The 15,426-nt window shown below is 40.2% G+C and overlaps 1 protein-coding gene across 2 annotated transcripts in view; it reads left to right on the forward strand.

Annotated features, from left to right (window-relative positions):
• LOC111866094 (transient receptor potential cation channel trpm) overlaps positions 1-15,426 on the forward strand; it is an 89,036-nt gene that overhangs the window by 60,783 nt on the left and 12,827 nt on the right. For both annotated transcript variants that reach the window (XM_023854677.2, XM_033752109.1), the window contains 4 exons: positions 2,423-2,550; positions 3,079-3,271; positions 3,584-3,773; positions 10,505-10,716. In XM_023854677.2, the coding sequence (XP_023710445.1) occupies positions 2,423-2,550; positions 3,079-3,271; positions 3,584-3,773; positions 10,505-10,716 (723 nt within the window). The remainder of the gene's footprint in view (positions 1-2,422; positions 2,551-3,078; positions 3,272-3,583; positions 3,774-10,504; positions 10,717-15,426) is intronic.

A 15,426-nucleotide genomic window follows, 5' to 3' on the forward strand; every position in this document is an offset into this window, starting at 1 on the left:
TTTGTAAATGGTGCATCCTTTGTAATTTGCTGGGTCATTTCCGCCACAGAGGACACATCGAACTTCATTCGATCTTTCTTTTTGGTGACACTGATTTGTAGTGTGGTTGCCAGCACATTCGACGCATCGTGATTTGAGGTAGCAATAGTTTTTTGTGTGACCATATCTCTGGCAGTTGGCACATTGCGCTATGTCCCTTTTGTGCTTAGCGGATTCGAATTTGACTTTGCATTGGTATAAGTATTCCACGTTGTATGTGTCCTTATTGTTTTGAGCGGGTTTGAGTTCAACAAAGAACATGGAGAGAGGAATGTTTGTTCTAGCTTGCTTTATGTTCCATATATTTGTAACTGAGTGACCTAGTTTTCCAAGTTTGGCTTGGATATCTTCTGTGTTGGTTGAGTAGTGCAGGTTTGTAAGCACTACTTTATAGTTTCTTTTTTCTTTTGGTCTATAGGTATGGAATTCCGTCTTTTTGTATGCTAGGACTTTGATAATTGTACAGTAGGCTTCTGAGGTTTTAGGTTGTATTTTGATCTGGTTGTTGGAGAGTGCTTTAAGTTCATATTGGTTTGTTACTTTTTGTTCTAGTAATTGTATGAGTGGGGAGACGGTGGTGATGTCATTTACATAAATTGCTGATGGCTTCAGTGTTTTTCCAGGTTCGTTGTGCCTTGTTGGTTGCTCGGGTTCTTTGTCCTGTAGGACTGAGTAACGGTTAGTGGTAGTTGTTGGATGAATCCAGTGGTGCTTTTCTTTGATATTTTTGTTTCTCTGTGGTGGTCCTCTGATGGGGGTTGAGTTCATTTGTTGGATATTCTGATCCAGTGATCCGGTGGAGTGGGTTCCGAGGTATCCATATCTTGGGGCTGGGCAGGTAACCTGCCTGACCCCTGCTGGGAAAATTCCAAGTTGAGATCGTGGGGGAATGGAGTCCACTTAATTGATCACATGCACCACTTGAGTTATAGGATGGGTAGCGGTTTTATTATTTTCCTACGTGACTAGCATGTTGAGTTGCCTTTCACTATAGAAAACACAAGAATTAGCCGGTTGTATGGTTATTATGTAGTAATCTATGGGTTGACGCTTTCACTGTCACTGCACTGCATATAAGTGAAACACAACTTTTAACCAAGGTGAATTTGCCCATTCTAATTTCATTAGACGTATTGTCTTTTTCTTCTAATATCTTTTCAGTTTTGTACAGTCAGTGATTGAAAAGTTTCCAAGCTCTTGTATGAATATCTTCCTACAGTCTTTCCTTTTCACTTTTTTCCCTGCAATTTCCTTTCTTCTTGATTTACTTTAGTACCTGGTTCAGCTGCCTTTTTCTGAATTGTTCTTTGAAGTTTAAAATTAATGTGCTTCTCAGAATCCTTATTCTGTTCATTCCTTTTATGTAGCCAAACCATTGTAGTTTTATCTCTTCAAAGTATATTAAAAAGTTGGAATCTAAAATATGGTTTTCCAACATTCTCTCCAAAACTTTCATTTCTAATTAGACACATTGAAGAATGATTATAATGTGCAAGCTCAGTCAGTGTAGTGACTGGGTATGACTGGGCTTTAATTCCCAACAGGGGCACAGATATTTTCCTCTTTGCCACACTGTTCAGACCAGCTGTGAGTCCCGTCCATTTTTCTGGAGGCTCTTTCCCTGAGAGTGTGGGTAGCTGGGGAATGAAACTGACCATTCTCTTCCATTTAGTGCCAAAGTTAGGTATGAGTGCAACTGTATGTCCAGTCCCCCATACATCTTCATGATATCATGCTTAATTAAGCACAAGGGCAATTCACTTTTACCTTGCAATACAAAATCTTTATTTCAGTATATGAAAATTACTTTCTAACAAGTTAATCAATCATGATAACATACCTTTATTCAGAAGTTCATTGTGAATTTGAAATCTTCATTAACTTGATATTTCATTACAACTTGTGGAAGATCCATTTGCGGATACTAAATATTGAACATACCATAAATATCATCCTCCTAAAGTAATGAGCAATGAGCAGTTGACAGATCTGTGGCATTTTGGGTTCTTGCAATTGTGACCGCAAAGAGTACCGTCTTATGCGATGTAATGTGATGTAGTGCAGTAGACATTCACAGATGTTTCACTCTGTTTGCTGCCTGCTTGTCCCTAGCTCCTTGCTTGGCTTACTTCTCAGCCCTGAAGATGGAGGCAACATGTTCGTCTGAAATTTTGGAGAACTTCTGCTGTACTGTATGGCTTTGCTTCACAGAGGGTTGTACTCTTCACTTGAAGTCTCGGTTTTCCTGAAAGTAATTATTTTCAGAGGGAGTGCATAGTGAGGAAGGGAGCAACTTATTGGGGTGCAAATGGAAGTGCTCATACATAACAGTGACCACAAACTCATGATCTTTCAAAATTAGGATTGAATTTGTGTTTTACAGAAACAAGGACCTTCAAACACATTGGGCTACATTCTGAGGGATGTTCGGCCTCATATCCCGCGTGGTTACGTGTACACTCTGCATGACATTGGATTGGTCATCAACAAGCTGATGGGCGGAGCTTACAGGTCAGTGTGATATCTGTGTACTTAGCATGCTTTGTTAAGAAAAAATTAAACTGATATTCACAATCAAATCACAGTAAATCTTATGTCTAAAGTGCATATTATCATTCAGATCAGAATTCTTCTGAATTAATTCGAGTTTGAAATTTTCTGCAGATTTACATAATTTTGTAATGGTCTTATTCTTGGGTAGCAAGTATACACATTTCATCCCCAAGGATTTTCTTTTCATTATATAATAATGTGCACCAGAACTAGAGGATAAAGAGCTATAAGTAAACAGTATAATTTTAGCTTGTGTTTGTGTGTCACATCTATTCCTAGGTTCCCAAGTAGTCTGTGTATGCTTCTCTTGTTTCCATGTGCAATCAGTACTCTCTATGTCTGTCTCATATTTCCTCATTTAACCATTTTAACAGTATATTAAAAAAAAAGATCTTACTGTGCGAGTTTTTCCGCTTGTTCATTACTTCATCTGCTTGCTGTGATTCTTCTTTTTGAGGTGTGTGTGTCTATGATTCTGTGTTGAAGGTCATATTACACCCGACGCAAATTCCGGCTCATCTACAGCAAAGTGATGAAGAAATCTCCACACGTTCATCGAAACAGCTCATCCTTCATCCGTTACTGTGGAAACACCAATGTGACATTGAGTCTCCTGGCAGAAACCCTCCCAACATCAAAGGAGACTGCTGTGTTTGATTATCCATTCAACGAGCTGCTTGTGAGTGTCTGTTTCAATTTTGCAATAAGAAAACACTACATGGCACTTGCATCGAATATAACACTTTAGTATGCTGGGAGGTTTTTTGGTAGGACTTGGGTTGATAACAGATTCTAGATTGAATGGTAGCAATCATTCTGCAGATTTGATATGCTATCAAATACTTTATCAATGTAAAGGCGTGTTCTTACCATACCCTAATATTTCAAATATTTTCCACATTTTTAAAGGATTTAGTAATCACCTTTATATCATGATTTGTCCCACATTCTAATAGTGATAGTCCATTGAAGAATCTATATGATGTTTCAGACATGGGCAGTGTTGACCAGGAGGCAGCAGATGGCTTTGCTCATGTGGCAACGTGGTGAAGAAGCCCTAGCTAAAGCTCTGGTGGCTTGCAAGCTTTATAAAGCTATGGCTCATGAAGCAGCTGAAGATGACTTGGAGACACAGATATATGAAGAACTAAGGAACTATGGGAAAGAGTTTGAAAACATTGGTAAGTGTAGCTGGTATGTTAGAGAAACCAAGGAATTCATATGAAAATGAAATAATAAGACTATAAGGAATCAGTGATCAGCCATATTAAGTGTGGGAGGGTCTTTCACATGAATGCAAGCAGAACATTCTCCAGTTTGTAAGATTTTGTGAAAATGTGCCTTCTTGGCAGTCCCTCCTGAAATACTCCCTGCTTGTTCAGGTTCTATCAAATTACCTGCAGATCCCAATCTTGCCAGTTGATTGGCAGCTTTTTTACCTTCAGTACCCCTGTGACCTGGCATCCATATCAGTTGAGCTTTTCACATTCTGCAAATAAGTACAGTACATTTAAAGTCATTCCAGTCTCCAGTTTGGGACTCAAAAGAGCCTATTCTGGAAGACTACCTGAAAATAGGGTGTACGATCAGCAGTGCAAGATACAGTGATTTGCTGGCCAACAATCTGAAGCCAGCAATTCGCACCAAACGCTGAGACCTATTGTTCAAGAAAGTGTTGTTGTTGCATGATGGTGCATGCCCACACATGGCTTGCCAGACCATTGAAACCATTAACCATTTGGGTTTCGAGGTGCTGGAACACCCTGCCTACAGCCCAGATCTCGCCCCTTCCAACTATCATCTCTTTGGACAGCTTAAAGATGCTTTACAGTGTCGTCGATTTTCTATGGACAAAGAAGCGGTGCATAAATGGTTGCGTGACCATCCGAAAACCTTCTTCTTGGAGGGAATACACAAGCTTGTGGACAGCTGGACCAAGTGCATTGAAAAGGAAGGATACTATGTAGAAAAATGACATACTTATTCAACCCCTACTTTTGTGTATATAAATTTGGAAAACAAGAGTGCGGATAATTTTTGACTTTAGGTTACAAGGAAGTTTTTCACTCAGACTCAAGGCTGGGGTGCCCTTTTAAGGCACCGACTGTTTTTTGTCACAGGCAGAGAATGTAATTTTGAGTAAAGAAAGCCCTTTCCAGGCTCATAATATTGTTTTTACGATGAAAAGGGGAATAGTGAAAAGAGACTGCCCTTTTCAGGCCCTGCGTGTTTTCCTTACTGGATGGAAATTGAATACACAAATTATGAAAAACTGTTCTTTTCAGGACCCCAAAGGATGGGGAGTAGGGACTGAGAAATCAGCTACTTCTTCAAGGGCCTGGATAGAGGAGTAGCTTTTCTGGGGGATTGACTAACTTGTCTTTGGCCAGAACCTTCTTCCTTTCCTTCAAGAACTGGATAAGAGACTTTCAGTCTGCTCAAGGAGAACCCATCCTTCCTGTTTAAGGTGTTGAAGTGTAGCACAATCTCTGTTGCTTTGCTACTGCTTGTCCAGGATGTTATTGCTGAGCAGGATCTGATAACCCAGATTGATGCTGTGTTCCACCATAGCCAGATGTGGTTGTTTTCGTTAGTCAAGTGTCAGTGGAATGTCCAGTTTGTCCAATGTGCACCTTCCCACCCTCACTGGAAATGCTGTATTAGGTGGGGCTATTAAGTAAGGAAGCTGCATGTACAGCTCTCACATTGTAACCTGTCCACAAAAAGAGTGCATGGTTATTAATCTTGAACCCTCCCCTAGTTGTGTGCTGTCGTCTGCATCAGCATGTTCACTTTGTGGAGAGTTAAGCAGTTCATGTGAAGGAGTGTTTTTGCTGTGTATCTAAAATATTTTCGCATGATAGGGTGACTATAGACAGGATTTTGATCAGAGATTTAATATATTTACAGCTTTAACACATGACTTGAAACTGCACTTATTTATAACACCATCACTGATCTCCACACTTTACAAATTGCTGCAGCACACACTAAGTCTTTTCAGCCTGCTGTGTCTTCACCAGTCATTCCCTGGTAATGGCTTCTAACAGTGGAGATTCTTCAGTTTCTGTGCTCACTTTGTTACCTGCTGGCTCTCGACTGCTCTGGCTAAGTCTTCTTTTCACAGACTCCCTAAAGACTGGCTGACTTCTAAACTTGTCTTGGTTATAATATCTCAGCACAGACAGCATAGAAAACACTGTTTCCCAACAGTTTCTCTGTTGTTGTGCATGAAATCATTGCCATCGGAACCTGTTTGTGTCATGGTCACTACCTAGTCACGGTTCTACACACTACATAGCCTACTGGCATACTTCCATTTCTTCTTTTCCAAGGGCTTTGCCAGTGACTTTGTGATCATTCCCGCCTTCCCCGTGGCTCGGTTCTCACAGAGATTACTTTCCAACTGCTCCCTCTGCTCCCTCCTTAAGGCCTCATCCTGAGTGGTTCCATCATAAGATGCCAGTCAGTCCAGCTTTACTGCAATCATCCTTCTTTCGGTCAGTGCCGGCAAAACTACCTAGAGTGGCCATTACTCATACATATCCAGCTCTTACTCTGTATGCAGTCTCTTTTTTCACTTAGGAGGGGGCTGACCCCTCCACAATGTAAAATCACTCATTTTCTGCAGTCTAATCGAAGTTCCCTACCATTTGCTTTGCCACCTCCAGCTCTACAGTCTTCCTGAAAATCCTGCCAGATGTCTTCTTCTTCCTCAGATGCAGTTGCTCGTTTACATCTCTGCCCCTTATTCCATTGCAACCTTCTTGGTGCGTCCGTTGTCTCCCCTTGAGCCTCTGTCCTCTAGGGCTGCTCTTGCAACATTGTCCCTGCCTGGTCCCTGAAGACCGTGTCCCTTATGCCGGGCCGTTCCTGCACGGTGAGTCATATGTCTGTGGATGATGGCCTACTTTTTCCAGGACCCACCTTTTTTTTTCTTAATTTGCATAGTGGGTGGTGGAGTCCAGCTGGGTCCATTCAGTATGGCGGCCAATGATTGGCCTATTGTACCTGCCGCGGGTGATTATGATGATGAAGATTTTGATTGAATGGAGATTGGCAGGGGAAACCAAAGTACTCAGAGAAATCGTGCCCCAGCGCCACTTTGTCCACCACAAATCCCACTTGACCAGACCCCGGGATCGAACCTGGGCCTCCGCGGTGGGAAGCCAGCAACTAACCACTTGAGCTGTGGCACGGCCAAGACCCACCTTCACCCTGGATCCATTTATTTGGCTGTCAGCAGTGTCCTGTGGCTAAACGCCAGTCCTCATTCCACTCCTTCAGTGCTCTGACAGATACTATTGTTGCCTTTCCTTTAGGGACCTCCTCATGCTTAGCCTCAGACTGTTTTTCTGGATTTCCCTCCAAATCCAGGGCCTTCATCTTCTTCAGCCTTTCTTTGAAGACGTTCACCGTGACACCCATTTTCTCTGGCTGGGAGTCTATCCTGGCCATCATCTTTTCTTGGTAGGCATCTAACTTGGCATCCATCCTTTCTTGGATGACGTCTATCATGACTTCCAGCCTTGTGATCATTTCTTCTGTCATTTCCTTTAGATTCGCGTCCACCTTGACTTGATTGGTTCTTATGCCTTCTTTCATTTCCTCTCGGTTAGTCTTCATTTTTTCTTTCAACTCCTTTTTATTGGTTCATATTTCAATCAGCAGGCATGCCATCATTTATTCCATGTGCATACTGGCAGTATAATGATCAAGATCCAATGCAGTGCCCAATCCAGTCACTTCTGACACCAGTTGTCACATGATGGAATGACTATAGATGGGGATTGGATTGGAGATTGAATTCATTGACTGCTTTATCACACAGCTTGTGATGACACTTAACTATAACGCCATCACTGATCACCACACTTTACAAATCACTGCAGCACATGCTAAGTAACATTCTGTTGCACTTTTCACTTATTGTTGAATAGATTTTACAGTCTCATGTGCAGTCTCTCACTGCATATTTTGACCAATGTGGTCATCATCAGGTGTTAAAATTATTGGGTGAGGAAACTGCTCTCTTCTGTTGTTGATTATGTTGTTAATATATAAGTTCCCTTGATGTGCATGTGTGTTTCAGTTAGTGGGTTGTAATCTCTCCTGTTGTGTGTTGTGCTGCTTGTCTTGTTTTTGAATGCATCAGAAACAAGACACTTTTAATAAATTTTATAGAACATAGTGTTGCATATGAGACTGTAAGAAATTAATTGACACTAAGTCTTTTCAGTCAGCTGTAACTTCACCAATAATTCACTGGTAATGGCTTGTAACAATGGAGATTCTTCAGCTTCTGCACTGACTTTGATACTCGCTTGCTCTCAACTGCACTGACTAAGTCTTCTCTTCACAGACTCCCTTACAACTGACTAACTTCTAAACTTGTCTCAGTTGTAACATGTCAGCTTGGGCCGCAGAGAAAAAACCGTTTCCAGCAGTTCCTCTATTGTTCATATGAAGTCACTGCCATGGGAACCTGCATGTTTCATGGTCACTGCCTAGTAATGAGCCTACACACTACAGTATGCTAGATATAAAAATTGAATATATTAACATCAAACTTGAACAAGATTGAAGAATACCACCACCAAAACTTATCAGTTGTTATGTGAGATGTCTGGCAAAATATGAGGGTACTACTGAAAGTCATGAGCAACAATTTTTTGTAAAGTAACATGCTTTATTATTGACAAACCAAATATACCACCTTAATCTACAGACCTTTCTTTATTTTTCCACATAATTGCCACTTCTTTGTACACATTTCTTCCAGCGTTCTGGGAGTTTGAGAATTCCCCTTCTATAAAATTCCATTCCAGCCATCCGAAGACACTGACGCACTGCTTTCTGAATTGCTGCCCTTGTCTCAAATGTTGTCCACACAGCTGATCATTCACAAATCCAAAAAGATGGTAGTCGGAGGGTGCCAGATCAGGGCTATAGGAGGGGTGTGGAAGAACTTCCCACTCCAGCCTTGCAGTTGCTTCCAATCTGAGGCAAGCGGCGTAGGGGCGAGCGTTGTCATGCAGGATGATGATATCAGAATCCTGGGAAAAATCGCATCAGGCCAGATACAAGACTCCAAATAAAAGGATTTAAGAAATCAGCACGTCCACCCTGCTGTATTAAATTTTGTACACTGACTGCCAAGATATGCTATTATTACTATCTACTGTTACATTGCGCTACTACAACTTATGTACAGATGGTAGTACCAGTCCCAGAAATTACAGATACCACCTTGTATACTGTTACATGTGTACCGATTGCTAGACAACGTGTTGGTAAACAAGTTCTCACAAAACAGATTCTTGGTAAACAGTCGATTGCTAGAGCACGCAACAATAGAGGAAGCTGTGTTTTCCATGTCCACAGTGATGTCACAACAGTGGATAGTGATCACATTATATGTGTTTTCTGTAGAATTGATTGGATTACACCCATATTGAGGCGGGGCGGAATACCTCCACCATGACTCTGCAATTTGTAGGAGGTGACGAAAAGGGAAATCTGAAATCTGAGACAGTAAAATATGGTCGCAAGTACAAAGGTCTTGGACCTGAGAAAGACTGCGCTGCCAAGGACCAGCAGCATATACAAAATACAGACCCATCCTCTTGTCAGAGAGGGCATCCTATGAAAACAAGACTGTAACTGTCAAACAGCAATAAATATCTGGTCGTGAGACCCGGATGGGGCTCGACACCAAGAATTACTGACTGACTGACCGTCGGTTGCAATGTGACTTTGACTTTGACTTCTGTAGAATTGACCAACATGCCAATAGGCTGGCTGGATAGCGATCATGTGATGTGTGTTTACTGTAGGCCCATGTCCATTCATCCGCTATATAAGTAAAGCAGTTACGAGTTAAAAATAATAGCGGCAGAAACACACAAACAAAGAAGCAGACAAGGTGAAGATTAGTGTGGAGTGATTGTAAATTGTGTAAATCATCAATAGTGTCATCATTATTTGTAGTTATAACCTGTAAGTGGTCAATAAATCCAATTACCAATCCAAACCTGTGTCTTGGTCACTGACACACTTGACAGTATCCTTTGCTGCACTTCATGTAATGAAGGAAGCTGGCAGATTTTCTTTGTCAGAGGCCAGTTGTTTTGTATTATGCTTGAATGGCATCCTGCTGGTGTGGTTGTGGGTGTTTTGAATGAAGGGCAGAAAAGCCATATTTGAGTCCTCTTCAGGCGGTCAGGCTTGTTGCGGGGGTTTGTTGAGACCCTGATATCTGTTTTCTACTGTAACTGTTCTCAGAAAAGGTCCTTTGAAGGGTGTCAAGGGCGATAGCAGAGGCTACTTTTTTGCCAAGTGGGTGTGCAACATTTCATTTAAATAGAGGTTAGCATGGGTTCGCATTCTGTGTGCTGTATGACCAGAGTAGCCATCGTGTCCTCTGCACATGGTGTTGTCCAGGAAGGTGAGGTGATCATGTCTGTCTCCATGGCAAACTGGATGTTGTGTGTGCTATTTAGGTAATCCAGAAAAGCCTTTTCCATCTATGGGCTAGGTCACAAATATGTGACGTTGTAATAGAACCAACAATGGGGAGCCCCTCCTAGAGGAAATTAGCCATCACAGGAGATAGCAATGAACCTGTGGCAGCTCCATCCTTTTGTTAATAGAACTGGCCATTGAAACATAATTGTGAGGATATCTGTGAATGTTTTGAGGGATCTGACATTGTCTTCATTCAAGTACTGACATAGCAGTGTCAGTGCACATGGTAAAACAAAATAAATGGCCCAAAATGTATTTATTTTCATGAAACAGTCAGAAGAAAAATGTATGCTACAGTTAGAGGATGTGTGATGCTGATTTGTATAGCTCTCACTATACATCAGTCCTGCAGTGCAACCAGGAGTTACATAAGTTTTTTTCACAGCTCTGGAGCTTCTGGACTTTTGCTACCGACAGCATGATGACCAAACACAGCAGCTGCTGACTTGTGAACTGCAGAACTGGAGTGGACAAACATGCTTAAGTCTGGCAGTAGCAGCCAATCACAGGGCTCTACTTGCTCACCCCTGCAGTCAGATTATACTTGCTGACCTCTGGATGGGTGGTTTACGCACTCGCAAAAATACCAATCTGAAGGTATGGTTTCAGGGAACTAATTTAGAAAATTAGAAGCTCAAATACAACAATTACATTCAAGTCCCTGCTGTCGCAGTGTTATCTCATGTTTAGATTTTCTTTGGTGTATATTGATAAATAAAATGCGTTCTTGGTCAGAGAGGGCTGTGGAAGGGCATAAGTCTGCCATTTGTACATAACAGGACCAATTGATAACATAAATTAAACACAAATTTGAAATGTCTCACACATGTGGTACAACTCTTTGGACAGAGTTTGCACACCACCTTTCAGAAATGATGTTAGCAGTGGATTAATATTCATTGATGGTTTTGCTGTCCTGCTTTTACATGCAAAGGAACTTTCAGTTTGAAACAGTAACAATTGACGAAGTGTGTTCTTGCCATGTCGTAAGTCTTTTTGTTGTCTTTACATCATTCATGATTGGAAAGCAATATTCTATGACTGTGATGTTGATGTCATCCATTGGGAATTCAGGAAACTGATAAAACTAAATTTAAAGTTCTTGATGATTGTGTGACACAGTTTTTGTACTTTGTTTAATTTTGAAATAACATTGATATTCACTTCGCAGGTTGGTGTGGCGATGATGCCCTACATATATTCAGGAGGTGCATGGTTTAAATCTCAACTGGGGCACTGATTATCTTGACTGTGGTTTTCCTCAATCTTTCCAGGCAAATGCCAGTATAGTACTTTCGTTGAGTAATGATTGCTTCATTCCACATCCCTTCCACTTAATTCTTCACCAGTTGCCATACCATTTGATGCTACATTGTCTGAGATGTTGACAGTATTGTAAAATAAACCACAGATATGTTGAAATTCTTGTAATTTTTATTAAACATCTTTATTTCTGGTATATTTTTATCTTACTGTCAAGCTGCCATAACTCCTGGAACAGTCAAAGTTTCAACTACGTTAATAAAATACTGTTGTTCAAAATCTCTTGATTAAAGTACCCACATTGTATGGCACACTCTTGAATCACTGTATTCATGGTGAATGGTGATCATGTTATGCTTTTTCACCATTCCCTGCTATTTCTGAACTTTTCACTCCATTAATGTTCTTTGTAGTGTCTTCACTTCAGGGGAGCTTTCACATGCAAAACAAAGTTTATTTTGCCACTTGACAGCCAGATTGGTGTGGCATTAATGCATTAGAGTAGTATGCAGAATACTGGTCAGGTTTCTGTTTATCCTGAGTCAGATTTTTCCTGGTGAATACTGAGATAATATCTTGAAGTACATCATGATTGCCTGCTTCTAAATCCTTACCTATTCACCATTCACAATCATCATACAATCACATATGATGCTTCATAGCCTTTGAAGGTGAAACTGCATTGTTATATAATCCAAGAATCAACTGATCAATCTGCCATTCCAAATATTTTCATGAAAATTACAGTCTTATGGGATGTGACACTGTGTAGTTTTTTTTTTTGTAGATTCCATCAAAATGTATCTACCAAACACCATGGTGTTACATTCCAGGTATTCTCACATACAGTTTAAAAAACATAACAACATCATTACTGATTGTTGGTTTTCATGCTGCTTAACTGTTATTTTCAGTTCAGCTCTTGGGTGTGTACACCATGTGGATGTGGGCAGTGTTGCCAGTGTTTCACTCAGGGTCAGATTGGGTAAGGTAGTAATTTCTGTGTTTGTATAAGTTTGTGTTTCGAAAGGACACTGGGCAGCAGATTTGGGGGAACACCAGTTGTCATTCAGTGTTACAGTTCACTCCATGATCCTGAGAAGGGTTATTTAACAATATCTTTCCCTGTCCACTGTCCTGGCAGAGAACAAACCAACCCAACCAAAACAAACCAAACCAAATCAGACCAGACCCATCAGTACCCAACCATATCAATCCAAATCACCCATACCAACCCAACAAAACCAGCCCACCCAAAGAAACAAACCTTATCAAACCAACTGAACCAAATCATACCACTTAAACCACTTAAACCCACCAGCCAGCCAGCCAGCCAGCCAGCCAACCAACCATCTGTTCAACCAACCGACCGACCGACCGACTGACTAATATTTATTTTCTACTACTACTACTGAAGGAATGTAACTACTCATACTAACAAACACAGTGAATCTAATGCACATTATCATTAGGGTGTAAAGATGGTGCTAGCAGCACATGAAGTTCGTAGCAAATCACAGATTGAATGCAATTCTATTTAGTATTCAATAATCCCATCCTTTTTATACTAGTAATAATCAAACATTTTTAATGTAAACCATACTGATTTAAAGATTATCCAGAATAATTTTACATTCCAAACCATCCAGAGGTCCTAATTCACAAGGGAGTCCACAATCTGATCATGATAATCCACACATTTCTTCTGCTGAGATATTGTCCCATAAGAAGTGCAGTACATGCAGTGAAGTAGAACTCAGAGACAGTGAATTTGTTACTTATGGTTCACAAAGCACTGCATAAGGGAATAGTGACTTGGTCACTGACCCCATCATTGGATTGAGAGATGATCACACATGCCCAGAGAACTGTAATAACAAGCATGTACAAATGAGTGCAATTTAAAGAAGAAATTATGCAAATAAATACTAACAGTTCACCACTGATGTTTTTAAACAAAAAATTGTCATTCTTGTGAACAGGAATGAAAGAACATTTTACTGTTGTTACTTTGAAAAAACTGTATAAACTTTATGTTTTTTGTTACTCAAAGACAAAATGAACAGTAGAAGATTCTGTATTTCAGCATCCCGTTGCAATTGTTCAACTTAACGTCTGTTATTTATTGTCCATCAATATTGCAACAATCTTCCATTCACCACTCAATTTTTTAGTTTAACATTATACACCTTGACACTATATGTTTCGGCCCCAAACTGCCATCTTCAGGTGTCTTGATATGTTACAATCACTTTATTAAATTGTGTTAGTGACTAGTAAAGACAAGACCACACACTGTGGAGGAAACACGCAAACCAGGGACATATGGCAGTCATAACTGAAAAGTAGTCTACGAACGTGAGGGGCAAGCTGCCGAGACAAAACACCCGGGACAGACATGCATTTATGAAAATGGACGATACCCCATGTGAGGTGAAATAATATGCACCAAAATAACGTGGGTATAATAGAAAATTTAAAGGATTTTATCTGGTTTTACCTTAAAAAGAGGACTACAGCGTGTGATTTTAACACAAACTAAGACAGTGTAGCAGTTTTAACACAATTTAATAAAATGATTGTAACATATCAAGACACCTGAAGATGGCTGTTTGGGGCCAAAACATATAGTGTCAAGGTGTATAATGTTAAACTAAAAATTGAATGGTGAATGGAAGAGTGTTGCAGTATTGATGGACGATAAATAAGGGATGTTAAGTGGAACAGTACAAGATTCTCATTACAGATCTAAAGACGCAGTGAGCAGGCGCAATGCAGTGAAGTAGCACAGGGTGATGGTGCAGTGACATAGCAAGTTGTCAAAAGCTGATAGCACTACTCATAGCAGTTCACAGAAGTATAGATATGTTTGCTCAATTTTAGAATGCCAAGTCCAGCTGTCATGTGGTTCAGGATAATTTCTCCTTTTTATGTATTTGTTTGTACATTTTATTTGTTTGATCAACCAAATTAATCACCATGTTACTATGTAACTTTTTTAGGCAATACCCATGGTTTTAGATTATTTTATGCATTTGAGGAAGCGAGGAAACTTCTAGTTTCAAATTTTGGAATAGCTGTAATGAAATAACATAGTTGTATTGGAAAAATCATTTCCAAGATAAAGTGAGCTATCACTTGGTGACATTTGTCTACAGAGCACTTTATGCTGATGCAGTGATGCCAACAGACAGGCATGGTATCTTGGCCTGCATCTTTACCACCAGCAGCTAGTTCATATAGTCAGGATTTTTCAGCCACATGTGTCCATAATTAAATCAATTTATATGCTGAAGTTACCTGAAGTCATCTCCAGAAAGATGATCACAATGTACTCCTGACTTCTGGTTAGTGCAGTTGAGTTGAACGCAAAACATGAATAAGGATGGAAGGCATCCTGGCAGTGATCTCACCAACAACTGATTGGTTTTACTAATTATGTACATTACATTCATTATATTTGCAATTAGTTACGTTCCTTTAGAAGTAGTAGGAAATAAGCAATAGTTTTACCATACCTCAGCCTTTCCTTACAGTTGCACTGTCATTACATTCAGGATTAGGTGTCACTAACCTAAATTTCCATAGGAGTGCTGTAATTCAAGCTGCTGTTAGCTACCACATGCAGAAGACCCCAGAGATCAAAGAAAATATTATGCAACGTGGTGGTGACTACAGTGTAAGTCCCAGCACACAAGTCTTTAAAGTATTGAATGGTACAGTGATCGTTGAATAATGAATTGGAAACTATCTGAGCATAAAATGGCATGAACTAATTTCTGCTCTCTCCTGGCATCTCTCTGGAGGAACTGATGAGAACCACAAAAATATCTGATTTGGAACATTGAGTATCTGGGCCGAGATTCAAACCAGTCACCTCCTGAATAAAAGTTTGAGGCATTACTGCTTTGGCCAGTTTGCTTGGTCAGAAATTATTTGTCCAAATAAACAATGGCAGCAGCACCTGGTTGTTGCTGTAAAACCATGATCATTGAATTGAATTGAATTGAATTGAATTTATTTACATTCTATAAATCCTAAGTA

This window comes from Cryptotermes secundus, unplaced genomic scaffold, assembly GCF_002891405.2.
Source record: "Cryptotermes secundus unplaced genomic scaffold, Csec_1.0 scaffold318, whole genome shotgun sequence".
NCBI classification, from domain to species: Eukaryota; Metazoa; Arthropoda; class Insecta; order Blattodea; family Kalotermitidae; genus Cryptotermes; species Cryptotermes secundus.